We start from the raw sequence: 14719 nt of genomic DNA, 5'->3' as shown, positions 1-14719 counted from the left end.
ACATTTCTTACTGCAGTTTTAGGTCAAGTCAGACTTTGGTCGACAAACTTACTTTTAAGATTTAAAACAAACTTAAGGAAAGCTAAGTGGTGAAACTAGGTTTTTAAGCATCTATAAGCCAAATCCCATTTAAACTGAGGTCGACTACTGTTATTTAATGTGTTAAATATATGTTTTAGTGACAATAACATCTCAAAGGAGCAAAGTCCACTTGGAGGGCTAGAGCCAATCACAGCTGAGGAGGAGGTGAGATGCAGTGTACACACCGAACAGGACGCCAGTTTATCACAGGCTATTATTGATACTGAGTTTATTAAGAAGTATCTCTGGACTCCATTATAGTCCGAATGATTTATCACTTGACCGATATGAGCCTTTCACAGACATATCGCTATCTGGCTTTATGTTTGTATCATATTCATATCTTTTAATTTACAGAACAAACACTGGTTTCATGTTTACGTTGTTCGTAAAATGTTCATGCTTGTTTTTTTTATTCAAGTTCTATATATTTGGATATTACAGTTTAAATGTGTTCTCTGTTGCCATGTAATGTGTTTAAAGTATTCTGATTCCAAAAGGCCGTTAAAATGCAAGTGATCTGCAGTGGGGCTGAAACATTTATTAATTGCTTCATGAATAGAGGAAAGAAAAAAAAAAAACTGCCAAGTCTTAGTTCGATTTCATTTTCAGTGGTAGAATTATTAATTAGTTTCTTTTCCCCGGACTCGGTCATTTGTAAACATCAATTTAGACTCCGCTGAGCTGTGTAGTGCTTTTGTTATTGTTGCCATTTAAAACTATTATTCAGACAAAGAACCTGATAATAGAAACAAACACTGGTCGCAGACCGGCGAGCACCAACTGGCTCCTGCTTTTATTTATGCTATTCATATATTAATTTATTTATGAATGATTTTTCTTGGACTTTAAAGCGTTTTTGGAATATCTCTGCTCTTCAAAATGTCACCACTGAGCCTCGTGAACCCGAGTTAAGCCTTTGGGGGAGTCGACGGTGACATTTACAATATTTTATTTCGGGGCAGGGTTTACTTATATACAAATTTTTCACCACCATATATGTTTGGGCACATTTTGATAAGGACGACATTTTCTAAGGGACGTTGAAAGTCTGGAGGAGTTGACATTTTTGCCGACTGAAAAAAAAGAAAAGCTGCTGTTTTTCCCACAAGCCTTTAATGTGTCTTCAAAGAAAAAGCTGAGTAAGCAAAAAGCGCTCCAGAGCTGGAATACACTGGGATATACATTATCTTTTATTCATCTTTATATTCTGCAGTGCCACGGTTTTAAATATGCACAATACACACAGAGCCCTGAAAGTATTAAGTTTTACTTTCTGCACAATATTGCTATAAGACATGGATTTGAATACATATATATTTAATGTTGTCTGCACAGGTTTTTCACGAGGATTCAGGAATCAGTGCATTTTCCGAGCTAATCTATATTTTTTATAATAAAAGCTCTGAAAGCCTTTGTTCTCTAGTGGCCTCTTACTTTACCAAAGGTTATTGTATATAATATTTCACATGAGAGATTTTTATATTTGTGCACTTATCGTATATTTGAATTATGATATTCATTCTCCACTCAGCTGTTTTTAGTGTTAGCGCATTATACCAACGATGGAATGAGATTCCCTTCGTGTGCACGAGAGATTCACAGGATTTGATTTATGAACGATATTCAGCATTTCTGTTCGTAATTTGTCAGCCTCGTTATTTTATTTATTATATTTTAGCCAATCTTGTCTGATCCTGGAAGATAAACCGGGTTGGACCTTGTTAGTTTTTGGCTTTGACACCACCGGAGAATATCTAGTGTTTTAAACGGGCCTGGCATGGTGGTAAAGTGGTTTGCACCTCACAGCAAGAAGGTTCTGGGTTCAAACCTGGGGCCTTTCTCTATGTAAGTTCTCCCTGTGTCTGTGTTGGTTTTCTCAGACTTCCTCTAACACTCCACAGACAAGACGGTTGTTTGTCTCCATGTGTCAGTGCTGCAGCACGCTGACAACCTGTCCAGGCTCCAGACAAAGTGATGAATGGACGGTGTCAAGAGCAAACTTCTACAAAAGTGAATATAAAAAGCATTTTGACTCAAACAACAAATGTGATCCTTCATAATAATCCTGCATAATAATCCTGCAGTCTAATCAACCATTCAGTTTAATCAGCATCCCGCTCCTTTGACCTTCACAATCTATTTTTGAAGTTGTTTATGGCAAAGAGCGCTGGAATAAACAAAAAGCCTAAAACTCATCTGAACCTTTTAATGAGGAGAAGGACTTCCTTGATTTTTAATCATATTTAAATATCATTTCTTGTTTTTTTAAAAAGGGAACTGTTGCAAAAGCATTCACTGTCCCTAAGAGCGACTTTATATTTAAAGAAGGGCGTTGATGTGAGTTCATCAGCTGCAGATGTCTCATCTAAATGTTCCTCAATGTGTGAAAAGGTTCCCCACGGAGATCATTAAAATTTAACTTCACCTGAACGTGGAGCTACAGTTGCTCTCGCTGCTTTTACCCTGCTCAGATATTAAAGGGTTGCGTTCTGTACGTCTATTGAGCAATTTCACCCTCTAATCAGAGCAGTAGTGACTTTCAAGTTTCATCGACCTCCAGGAACGAGTGCGATGCCTCCGTCTCGTGGCTCCGCTCCGGTCGGGGGGGGCTTTTATCTCGCCAAGCTCCCGCTGTTTGACAAAACCATTGATTCAACTCTCTTCTGCTCCCATAACGAGATGCATTTTAAGTGCTCGGCTTTTTGATCTTCCCGAGACGCTTTTTTTATCTCCGCGATCCGAGCTCCTGGTCCGAGGATCAGCAGCTTTTCTGACGCCACAACGCTCCATCAGCTCGGCTCAGTACATTTATCTCTGCTCTGAAAAGAAAATCGACTCTTTTTTATTTGAATGGCACTGCAGCCGAACCACGGCCACTTGGTATTCAGGGCCTCGGATCAGCCAGACTTTAAAAATACTGGTAATCAAGGATCTAATTGTTCTGTAAGTAAAAAGAAATAAACAATGGAGGCTGGTTTTCCAATGAAGGTGACATAACTGAGAGGTGAGCAGTTAAATCAAATGTTCTTTTCATGATGTGCATATTCATCCTCTTCAAGCTAATGATAAGCTGGTGACGTCAGGCCATTATTGCTTAGGAGCCTCAAACATTAACCCAGCGTGGCCCTGATCTCTGACCAAGAACCTTCTGTACAGGCATCCATATCAACTCGGGTTTTACAGCCACTTCGCGAGTTCCCCCCGGAAACAACTGATAATTCAATACACACCCCCCCCCCGGACGGATCCATTGTGCAGGTGTGTGACTTGGCCTCGTTCCCAGTAGTGGGAAAGTTTAATAAAAGCAAACACAGTGGACATTGATCATGAGCCTGAAAGTTGATACTGGGTTTCTCTGATTTACCGGATTTAGACAAAGCCGTGTTTCCCCAAATGTTGTTGTTTTTCTTTTGGCTGAAATATTAATTGCTGGCTTGTTGCTATAATCGGCAATTTGAAATGGGGCCGCGGTCCAATTTCCTTTTTGATGTTTATGTGTGAAAAGATCGTTCTGAAACTGATTAGCTGGTTTGGGTCGGAGAGCCGAGGGATGAAAACCTACTTCGCCCTCACGGCTTTTATCCTGAATCTCTCTTCCACATTTCCAACAGTTGTTCTTTGGAAACGTTCGAGATTATCTTTTCCACACGGCTCAGTTTATTTGAATGGACGTGTCACTGGGAATAAAACGAGTCCCGCTACGTTGGAAGCGAAGTCGCTCTCCAAATAGCAACGTGGTGTCTCAGCAGCCACTGAGCTCTTCTGACGGGATGGGAGAATTATGTTGTTATTTCCCCCCGTCACCCCCCCCCCCACCATCCCCTGCCACAAATATAAGGAAGCTTATAGGTTCATGCTCTGGGTATTAACACAGGGATTAGCGAGGGGGGGGGGGGGGGCTTCTGGGACGCTCATGAAGTCCATGAAGCACGGAGCTGCCAACTCGTCATTGTTGAGATATCTCTGTGTGCGTAACACAATTAAACGTTTATTTGAAAATACACTGAGCTCTTACAGAGACAAGATGGAGGCGGATTTCAGCAGCGGCCATTGTTAAAGTGTCGCGTGGAACGAGTTGAGGCCGGGGCGCACGTCACCTCTCGTCTGAAGAGGAGTCACTCAGGAAGCGGCTGAGTCTGTCGAGCAGGTTGTAAATAAAGATGGACGACATGACGGCTCCGCAAAAGTGAAGCCAAAGAATTTTGATCGCCCGCCCATAAATCCTGCCTCCTCCATGTTAATGGATGGGATATGGACAGAGCAGTAAGTCAAAGTATTGAACTATATAGACACAGGTCTGGATGACATTGCAAAAAAAATGTAATCACGATAATTATGTCAGTGGATATCGATATATATATCACGATAAAAATCAAATCACTATTTCTGTCTTCTGCTTCAGATGGTAAAACTGATTTCTGGTGTTATCTGACTTTGTGGTATCTTGTATCGACCAGGTCTTATATTCCTATCGAGGAAGGGTTATTATTCTGGCTTCATCTCTGTTGAGTGGGAGGAAGTGGAGACACATCATCTATCTTTAAATACAGTCTCTACTATACGTGCGATTATCACCAACAAGATATTTGAATTGCTTCAGATCAATTGATATATTTTAAGATACTTTTTCCAGAGGTTAAAGTTACTTCAGATGAATTGTAGCTGACTTTAGATCAACATATTGTTTGAAGACCATCTGTAGAACCTAATCAGAGACCAGCAGAGAACACGTTTCACCTCCAGCAGCAAACTGAGCAGCAACTGATGAAAGACACGACTGTGTCTGTTCTTACAAGTAAAAATAACTGACGCACACACAGTTCCATATTCTCGGTTCCTTCCTCTTTCTCCTAAAAGCTGAGAGTGTTTACAGTAAACCAGCCGAGGAGGTGACGCTCACAGTCACGTCCACTTTGGTTCCACTCGTTTTCAGCCTCGCTTCAAACGGCTGTGGGTAACACATACAGAGCAGCTGTTCCCTGAGCTGCTCTGCGTTTGAGCTCTTGAACAAAACACCAACACTTTGTTCACGACGGCCGCTGGCAACTGAACTCAAATCAGTCCCAAGTCCCTGAGCACACGGCAGGTCCGTTTGTTTCCTGGGGTGTTTCGAGGATTACAAGGATCAGGCAGCTTTCTGAAAGATGATATTAAAAGTACGGTTTGGTGATTTAGCTTTACACCATCAATGAATTAAGTAGACTGACAAAAATAATAAAGGCCGATGTCTGTAATAAACAAAAACAATCGTTTCATTCGGATGAAATGATCGGCTGGCGTTCCTGTCGAGGGCGGGGCTGGGATGTGAGGGTCGATGGGAGGGGCTGGGATGTCAGGGTCGATGGGAGGGGCTTGGATGTGAAAGTCGATGGGAGGGACTGGGATGTGAGGGTCGATGGGAGGGGCTGGGATGTCAGGGTCGATGGGAGGGGCTTGGATGTGAAAGTCGATGGGAGGGGCTGGGATGTGAGGGTCGATGGGAGGGGCTGGGATGTGAGGGTCGATGGGAGGGGCTAGGATGTGAAAGTCGATGGGAGGGGCTGGGATGTCAGGGTCGATGGGAGGGGCTTGGATGTGAGGGTCGATGGGAGGGGCTGGGATGTGAGGGTCGATGGGAGGGGCTTGGATGTGAAAGTCGATGGGAGGGACTGGGATGTGAGGGTCGATGGGAGGGGCTGGGATGTGAAAGTCGATGGGAGGGACTGGGATGTGAGGGTCGATGGGAGGGGCTGGGATGTGAAAGTCGATGGGAGAGGCTGGGATGTGTCAGTGGCATGTTTTCCATCCCTGCTCTTGCACCAACTTGTCCAACCCAACCTTAAATCCTATATTTTATATAAATAAGTACGATAAGTTTTTCCAAAAGTAATTTATTGTGTCCATAGTCTTTTGTGCTTGGTTTTCAAAGTCTTGGTTTAAAAGTCTATAATTGAGTTAGAATTAGCCGCCTGGTTAAGTATTACTCCTCACCCTCTGTACCTAACCTGTGGAAAACTTAAAACTCTCAGTGAGCATCATTAACTTTGAGAGATTTGTTCAAATAAAACGTTAATTCCATTGAAAACAGTCGTAAGAAGCTGATGTTTTTGTGTAGATATTTTTTTGCGGTGCAGGCAGAGCAGACTCCATCGCTCGGCTTCGGATTTTTTTCGCAGCCTGTTACTTTGGCACCCTAATAAATCTTTCCACTCCTGGTTTATATAATGTATGAATCCATCCCTGCTGCTTCAGTAACCACACAGACTGAGACTCTGCAGGCTTCTCTCCTCCCTCCTGCACATCGGAGCCGTGTCCTCGCTCTCCTTCTCTGTGCTCATGTCACAAATACCATCACGTGGCAGCAGCTTGGTCTGATTACATGCCACACGTCCCCGATGCTGGAAAACACCTCCGGGTTATGGGTCTGTTGCTGTTTCTTCACGACCTGTTTTTCACAAGCTGTCCGATGCTGTTGGGGAAATCCCCCATTTCCCATTTACACAGAGAGCCGCGGCGACAGCTTTGTTTGTCTTGTGCTCTCACACACACACCACACACACACCTGAAAGGATACGTCTGTTGTGTTTATTGCCACAAGCCTCAGTGCGCCCTGTAGTGCCAATCGACTACTGCTACGACTACTACACAGCAGTTTACAATATCACTGCTAAAAATACTTGCATCTCTATTCCCCCGACAAGTCCTTCAATGCAAAAAAGTGTTTCTTGATATCCTGTAGATCTAGATCATGCAAACCGCAACCGCGGCTGTGAGGCCGTATCTCACCATGTTAATCAGAACTTTGCACGTACACTTGAGTTAGTTTTACAGTTTTCTTTAGAAGGGAACAGAAAAAGGGAACAAATACGTGAGAAATGTTATAAAATACTTGTACACAAGACTGCTTCTATTAAAGAAAATAAAAAAACTACTAAAGTGCAGATCTTCCCCCAAACCCATTCAATTCGATGAAGCTGCATCACATTTCACACACTTCTACATATCGGTTCTCGGAGTATGCCGGATATTTTTTCTACGAAGTTCCATGAATTATTTCCTGGGAAATTTGGATGAAATGTTGAGAAATCTCAATGTTAAAAGAAAAAGACACGTGATGTGATTCTTTCCTGCTCCGAGAGTTGATGAAATAAGTTCAGTGGTTTTTTGTGTAATCCTGCTGATACACAACAACACAAACAAACCGAGGTAATTACTGTGGAAATGTGAAAAAATCTTCATGGTGTAAGAATGTGATGGTAAAGGTCCTTGTCTTCCACTTAACTGAGCTGGAATCACAGCCGACTCAGCACTTTTACAGATGAGGGAACATCTATTTTAATGATTACTACTTTAATACATATACACTCTATGTTCAGGAAAAAACACCCACCCCTACAATAGATCTGTATTAAGAACTGGATCACACCTCAGTTAAATATAGTCTGCTCTTCTGGTTCATGAGTCATTTTGGAGATTCCAGATCCTATTTTTGTGTGGAGAACTTCTTTAGTTCCACTTTCCTCTGGGGTTGTTTTTGGGGGGGAACTTCAGTGTTTCAAAAAATCCTGGTTACAGCCAATAATCCTCGAAGTTAAGAGCAGATAGAATAGATAAGGAAAAGACTAATGAGGAGAATAATACGTTTCTGTGTCTGAAATACGTTTAGAAGAAAAGTTAAAATATAATCTGTTTACATTTCTCTTGAGATTTCCAGCAACAAGAGCCGGTCGACTGTGGCTGATTGCTAAAGCGGGTTGTCCTGCAGTGATGAAACATCACAGAGTGTTGCGTCAAAGTTTGTGCTTGAAACCACGTCTCAGAATTTCCCTGATGTCTTACTGGAAAAAAAATACACAAAAAAAAAACCCACCAGCAAGCGCAGCGGAAAACTCAAACTTGCATAATAATACAAAGTGATTGTGAGACACTGATGTGTGGAATACTAACGTGATGGGAGGATGGCTCCTGGAACTCAAACGTTTTCCTTCAGGCGACGTGTCCGGGCTGCGGAGGCCCTGAAAGAAGATGGAGGGGCAAGAAGTGACAGAGGAACATCTAATAAAGAGTCGGGTCACACAGCGACAAAATACCCAGAACTCCCCCACGGGAGTCAAGTGTTTAAGGACGAAGCTCGAGTGAGAAAGTTCCTCGGCGTGATTTACATACATTAAGAAACATCAAACGGCCTCTTTGTACAGCTCCGAGTCATTATTACTTCAAAAGCTCCTTTTTTCTCCTGCTCGGCGAAATGAACCGTGACTACCTGCGCTTCCCGCTTTGCCTCCGCGACACAGACTCCACCCGCCGCTGGGATGTGAGCTGGTAAATACACAGAGCGGGCCCCTGACCTCTCACATCTCCGAGGGGAGGGGGGGGGGGGGGGGGGGTTCACGCTGCAGAAAAGCCGAGTTGACTCACAACTCATCAGTCTTCTCTGGAATAAACCACCAGTCAGGCATGTTTTGTTTCTTAATTTGTTTTATAACCCTGTGCTAACCAAACAACCAGCCTCTGTTTGGACAGTGCAGCCGTCACCGCGTGTCGTGAATGGCGGGTACACCCCCCCCCCCCCCCCCCCCCCGTCATAAAGAGGGTCCCTCGGAGAAGCGTGGAGCGTGGACGACTGAATGGGACTTAATAACCCACCAGCACACAGGCCCACTCAGACCAGTCTGGACCACTCCCACTGCATAAAACCAAAGGGCCCAGTTGTAACAACAGAAACCATGTTTACCGAGCGTGGGTGATAAATGTCAGCGATATATCTCCCGCCTAATAATTTCTATTATCTGCGCTGGATTGTTTAGATTGTCATGTAAGTAGGGGGATGTGCCAGGTGACAGCCGGCAGGGGAGGACGGGCTGCGAGGCAGAGGAGATCGAACACACGAGCAATCAGCACTGGTGGGTGTGCCAAGACACACACACACACACACACACACACACAGCAGAGGGACGGGGGGGAGGGGGGGGGGGGGAAACCTCGACTCGTTTAGTCAAAGGAGAGGGAGAGAACATTTGCAACCTGACAAACCGCCAGCAAGGAGGAAGTCAAGTTGCTTAAATTTGGTGGCAGTTCTCAGCTTTCATCAGTTTTTCTGTGGTAAAAATAAGTTCCCCCCCCCCCCCCCCCCGACCGCCTGCTCTGCCCTGGGACTATAAGAGCTGACCTTTGCTCACACGTGTTCACTGTTCAGTGATCTCTGCACAAGTGGGGTAAGAAACCAGCTTTTTTTTTTTTGCTCCTTGAGCTGAAATTCTCTATTTGTTTTGTATGAATTCTATTTTTCTTGAGCTTTGAATTTCCTTCAGTAGTTAAAGTCATTATGTTTATGAGGGTCATCATTTTCACAACATGTCCAGTGTTAGTGAGCAGTGATACAGTGGAGGCTGGGAGCTGGTGATAAAGAAGAAGCATCACTGTTGTGTATTTACAAGGCTAGAGGAAGCAATCAGACGGTTTATATACAAAAAAAAAAACATGTGCAGGAGCAAAACACCGGCTCCTCATGAAGAGATGATTCAGCTCCACTGTAAACTCTGAGGTAGGGACAGAAATCAAAGGGGGGGGGGGGGGGGGGGGTTGGGCATAAAAAAACAGAATAGAGTTTATCTCCAGCTCCTTCCTGTGCTTTTTTTAACGTGTAAAAATTATAGCCGTGCACTCTTAAGCCGAGTGTCAGATGGACAATGGGCCGAGGTGGTGAGCGGTGCTGTGTGGTAATCTCTTCTCCATTCTCTCTTATCAGCAGAGCTCCAAGCCCTCGAGGAAACGATGAGCGTTGGTCTATCGGCCGGGAGAAGAAGAGAGCCACGCTGTCTCCACGGGTTTGTTCCAGGCAGCTGACCCAACAAGACGCCTCCGTCCCCTGTGGTCCTGACCGCCCCCCCCCACCGTGCTGCCGTGTGTGATCAACCACCCCCACTCCACATCAGAGTCAAGGACATAGTGCGACACATCTTGATCCCTGGTTGACTGAGTGACAGATTGAGTGACCTACACCGGGCGCCACCATGCAGGAGTGCCACACCGGCCTGTGTCTGTCCGTCTACATCATCACCTTCGTGCTGGGCTTCCCCGCCAACATCCTGGCCTTCTACACCTTCTGCAAGAAGGTGAGGCAGAAGCCCACGCCGATCGACATCCTCCTCCTCAACCTGACCATCTCCGACCTCCTCTTCCTCCTCTTCCTGCCCTTTAAGATGCAGGAGGTCATGGACGACATGGTGTGGCACATGCCCTACGTCCTCTGCCCGCTGTCCGGCTTCGTCTTCTACATGACCATCTACAACAGCACCTCCTTCCTCACGGCGGTCAGCGTGGATCGCTACCTCGGCGTGGCGTTCCCCATCCACTACTCCGTGAAGCGGCGACCTATGTACGCCGTGATCGCCAGCATCTTCTTCTGGATTTTCTCCTTCCTCCACCTGAGCATTGTGTTCATCGTGCCCTTCATCGGCCGCGTGGAGTCTCCGAACAGCACCGTGGGCCATAATGCCTCGGGTGAGGTGTGTTATGAGAACTTCACCAAGGCTCAGCTGGATGTGCTCCTGCCCGTGCGTCTCGAGCTCTGTGTGGTGCTTTTCTGCATCCCTTTCCTGATTTGCAGTTTCTGCTACATCAACTTCATCAGGATTCTGTCCAAGCTGCAGCACATTGACCGGCGCCGGCGCCTCCGGGCCATCGGCATGGCGTTAGGAACCCTGCTGGTGTTCGCTTTGTGCTTTGGCCCTTACAACGTCTCTCACATCGTGGGTTACATAAAGTGGAAAAGTCCCGACTGGAGAGACAAGGCCCTGCTCTGCAGCACCTTCAACGCCTGTCTCGATCCTCTGATCTTCTACTTCTCCTCCTCTGCCGTGAGGGAAACTGTGAGCAGTGTGATACAAGGGGTTAAGAGTCGCCTCCCCGGGTGCACGTGCAGTCCCGTTCCCTGGGGCTCGTGGGGGCGAGACAAAAAGAACAAAAACCCCAACCCTGCGAGAGATAAGGAACACACACAAGAGGAGGCCAATGCTATCTGACTGAAATGCAGCTAAGGACAGCGGCTTTGACTAATTTGTTTTTACAACCCTGGAAGCAGGAAATTAATGTCGTGTTTATGTTTTTACATGTGAGAAGATTGCTCGTCGTGCAGGACACAGCGCGGCGCGGCGCTGTTTGACTCTGTGATCAACTTCCTGCTCAGGAACGAGACAGCAGAGGAACTCTTCTGTCTGCAGGAGCAAGAGGCGGCTGGTTTTTTTGTGCAGCTTAACATGCAAAAGATGCAGAGACGGGCGACTTGGAACTGTCACATTCAAATGAACAATATTTATTACACAACAGCAGGACTCTGCAAGATCTCCATTAATGCAGTCGGGCTCCGCGGTGGAGACGCCAACAAAAACAATGACTAAGCAACAGGACGTCGTCTCTAGGCAATGAGACACAAAGCTCACCGACAAACAGGAAGTGTCATATGTTTGTAAAAAGATGCTCATGAGGTGTTCTGTTTAAGAGAAATAGGGCTTATAGAGTAGTTGCAGCTGTTTGATAATATATTTGTGTATTTTGTTCTTTGTCTTATACAATTAAGGAAGTTCTTGTTTCCAGGAAGTGACATTTACATGTTTTGAATCATTTAAATGACAAACATGGTTGTATTTAAAACACATGCTGTACTTAGAAAGCATATGTGTATGAATATATGTATGTGGATGCATGTTATTTGTATGGAAGCTGTATGACAAGGGGTTGTAATTATATAAGACAGAATGTAAATACAATATTTTCATATGCAAACCATAAAAACACATATTTTACATAATTTATGACTCATTCTTGTCGGAAAATAACTGTTTGTGTTTGTTTGTGTGTGTGTGTGTGTGTGTTTCCATACATGCACGAGTGTACTTGAAGGAACAAGACAAACCACAAAAACAAATCCTGTCGTCCTATATTTGCGTCATTTATGACTAATATTTGTATGTGCACTCGAACATGAGGTGTTTTGTGTGTGCGTGCATGAGAGAGCAGAGCTAAGGACAAACCTGGTGTTGTCGGAGCGAGCGATGAATGTGTGCGTTGTATGTAAATCCTCTGCCATGTTGACGCCGATGTGCCATATACTGTCTGATGACATTTATAAGAGCAGGGTAGAATAAAAAAATAAGGATTTAAGTTAAAAGCAACAGCAGAATTATTGAACAGAATCTTTTTGGGGTCTTTTTTAACCTTCCTAATCCGGCCGAGCTGCAGAGGCACCCTCCTGCTCCGGTCATTATCACTTGCAGTGTTCGTGGCTCTCGGCGGTGCAGGCACGGCTAAATTTAACACCAACTTCCTCCCGACACGTGAATCAAGATCTCACACCACACACTGCAGACCCCCGAACAATGCTATCACGCAAGCAAAGCGCTGGCGTCGGCCGTAATCCTGTTTCTGGAGGATTACGGGCCCCGGGAGGAGGGTGAGCTGATCACTGTATCCGCCTGACAGGTGGATCATGCATGAAGTATTCATTTTGACACACAGACCCGGAGAGGCGCGGGGCGAGCAGCGGCTGACACAATGAGCAAATCCGAAAAAACACGCCAGTCAGCACGTCACGCTGGTAAAGGGTGACAGGGATAAATAGCTCCAACGGGGAAAGAAAGGAGTCGACGATGCATCGGGTGTTTAGAGGATCTGCTGCGTGGGGAAGCAAAACAGAAGACGCAGCATGGGACCCTGAAACCGGGGGGAGGACTTTATTAAACATCAAACACGAGGGCGACTCAGATTCATGCAGCCGAAGGAGCTGATGGTTCAGAATTAATTTCCCCCATGATGGTCGCTCTGGACTATAATTTGCTGTTTGTCAAAGGTTGGTCCCAGAACACCCGGCTCGTCTTTTATTTATTTATTTATTTATCGTCTCCTATTTCATTCGGTGGTTCCTGGAAGACAATAATTGGTTGTTGAGTCAGTGTTGACTCTTTCCTGACAATGTGTCATAGGTGGCCTGGATAAGGCTCAAGAACAAATGAGCCCCACGTGTACACATAAGAGCGCGTGTGTGTGTGTGTGTGTGTGTGTGTATGTGTGTGTTGTCCAGGACCTAGAGGTGTCTACAAAGCCACATTAATGAGACCTGTCATCCTTATGGGGATAAAAATCAAGCCCAAATAATGTAAATAATTGCGCTTTGATGTGAAAACCTAATTTTAGATTTGGGTTCAGGTTAAGATGATTGTTGTATATTTAAGTAATAACTGTGGTTTATTGTGATTAATCTCCAGGAAGTAAATCAATGAAATGTCCTTTGAGGTCATGGAGACTCGACTGTGCACGTGTGTGTGTTTGTGTGTGTTTGTGTGTGGAGGTGTGTGTGGAGGTGTGTGTGTTTGTGTGCCAAAGGTGGATTAGAATATTGTGCTCACATGACGTATATCATTTTCCTTTACACACGGAAACTTTTGACTGCTGCGAGGAGCGAGATCTCACTAATTAACAGTGAATTGATTTATTTTTGTCAAACTTCCCATCAGATTATTACTCACTCACCTTCCAGTAAAGACACAAACAGCCCGAGAGGTAACACACCTTAGGAATATTCCAATTTACCACCGGCTCATTTGAAGAGGTGCCTGGAAAGAAGAGGGAAGGAAAAGAGAGAATCACTGATTAGCTCGGACTTATCAGGTTATCGAGCAGGACGCGATGGGAATCAGGAAGGTTGAACTGGCTTCGCCTGATGGACGCGCGCCTCCTCACTGGGAGGAGTGGTGTTTAAACATTGATTGGAAGAAAATCATTAATCTGTTAGAGTATTGCCGGCACTGTGTTGCCTTGGCTGATCGATGTCTGAGCCACATTAACAGTCAAGCAGGGTGAACGTGGTATGTGAGGCCGAGTCGTGTCAGAGCAGGCGCTGTTATGTATTTACTATTTATTACAACGTTGGAAAATGTAGAGGGAGGTTGTTCGGGGGGGGGGGGATCCAGTTCTTTAATATTCATCACGTGAGGAGACTGAGAATTGGAGACTTGGACGGAGATGAAATTATCCTGGTTTAATTGTCAGAGCACGAGCTGAGCAACTGAAATAGATATGACCGGGTTTTTTTCCTGATTGGATTTCCAACAAGCAAGTCTGTAGATTTAATGCATAAGCTGCTCAATTAAAGCATCAATATATATTTTAGAGTCGCATTATTTAAACATGTAAACGTGTTAATCCCGGTATGTTATATTAAGGGTAGACAGTCGACAATTTCAGGTAGTGGACATGATGTTGCCGTGAGTCATAATCTGACTTTGCAGCATCATAATCTAATTTAATTCATTTTAATTTAGTCGCAGGCTGCTGCCACAACTCCAGACGAACTCAGCCAAAAAACAATTAGATCAACTTTTCAAGGTGGTTATAGAGTCGTTATTATATCTACAGCTCGTTGCTGCTGTTGCACGACGGAGAAAAACATATTATTATTGGGGAAAAAGTAAACTTCCAAGAAACATCCCATCCAGCTAACAGCAAACTGAGAGCACCAGGAATAAGATGACGAGCTCGACAGTTTAAATCAGTTTATTTTCAGATTCTGGGTCAATGTTCAATCAATTCAACAACTAAGAGCAGTGTTTCCTTTGCAATGACATGCTCTATATTTTGCTTCAGCAGTGACTCACACCTC

General features: G+C 44.7%; 1 protein-coding gene across 3 annotated transcripts; it reads left to right on the top strand.

The window, feature by feature from the left end:
• Positions 1–9230: 9230 nt before the first annotated feature.
• On the top strand, positions 9231–11872 carry LOC128450161 (free fatty acid receptor 2). 3 transcript variants are annotated; one of them, XM_053433666.1, is made up of 2 exons: positions 9231–9278; positions 9815–11872. In XM_053433666.1, exon 2 carries the CDS (start codon positions 10077–10079, stop codon positions 11085–11087), a length of 1011 nt encoding a protein of 336 aa, XP_053289641.1. In that variant the 5' UTR covers positions 9231–9278; positions 9815–10076; the 3' UTR covers positions 11088–11872. The 3 variants fall into 3 exon arrangements, with proteins under 3 accessions (XP_053289641.1, XP_053289640.1, XP_053289642.1); XM_053433665.1 differs by having other exon boundaries at positions 9235–9278; positions 9812–11872; XM_053433667.1 differs by lacking the exon at positions 9231–9278 and adding an exon at positions 9295–9607 and having other exon boundaries at positions 9812–11872.
• Positions 11873–14719: the final 2847 nt, after the last annotated feature.

Source organism: Pleuronectes platessa, chromosome 10, assembly GCF_947347685.1.
Source record: "Pleuronectes platessa chromosome 10, fPlePla1.1, whole genome shotgun sequence".
Classification (NCBI taxonomy): domain Eukaryota; kingdom Metazoa; phylum Chordata; class Actinopteri; order Pleuronectiformes; family Pleuronectidae; genus Pleuronectes; species Pleuronectes platessa.
The sequence above is the reverse complement of the archived record's forward strand: the minus strand, read 5'-3'. Positions and strand labels throughout refer to the sequence as shown.

What these genes read in the sequence shown, in the direction of transcription:
- LOC128450161 (XM_053433666.1), top strand. Translation starts at nt 10,077, where the DNA reads ATGCAGGAGTGCCACACCGGCCTGTGTCTGTCCGTCTACATCATCACC.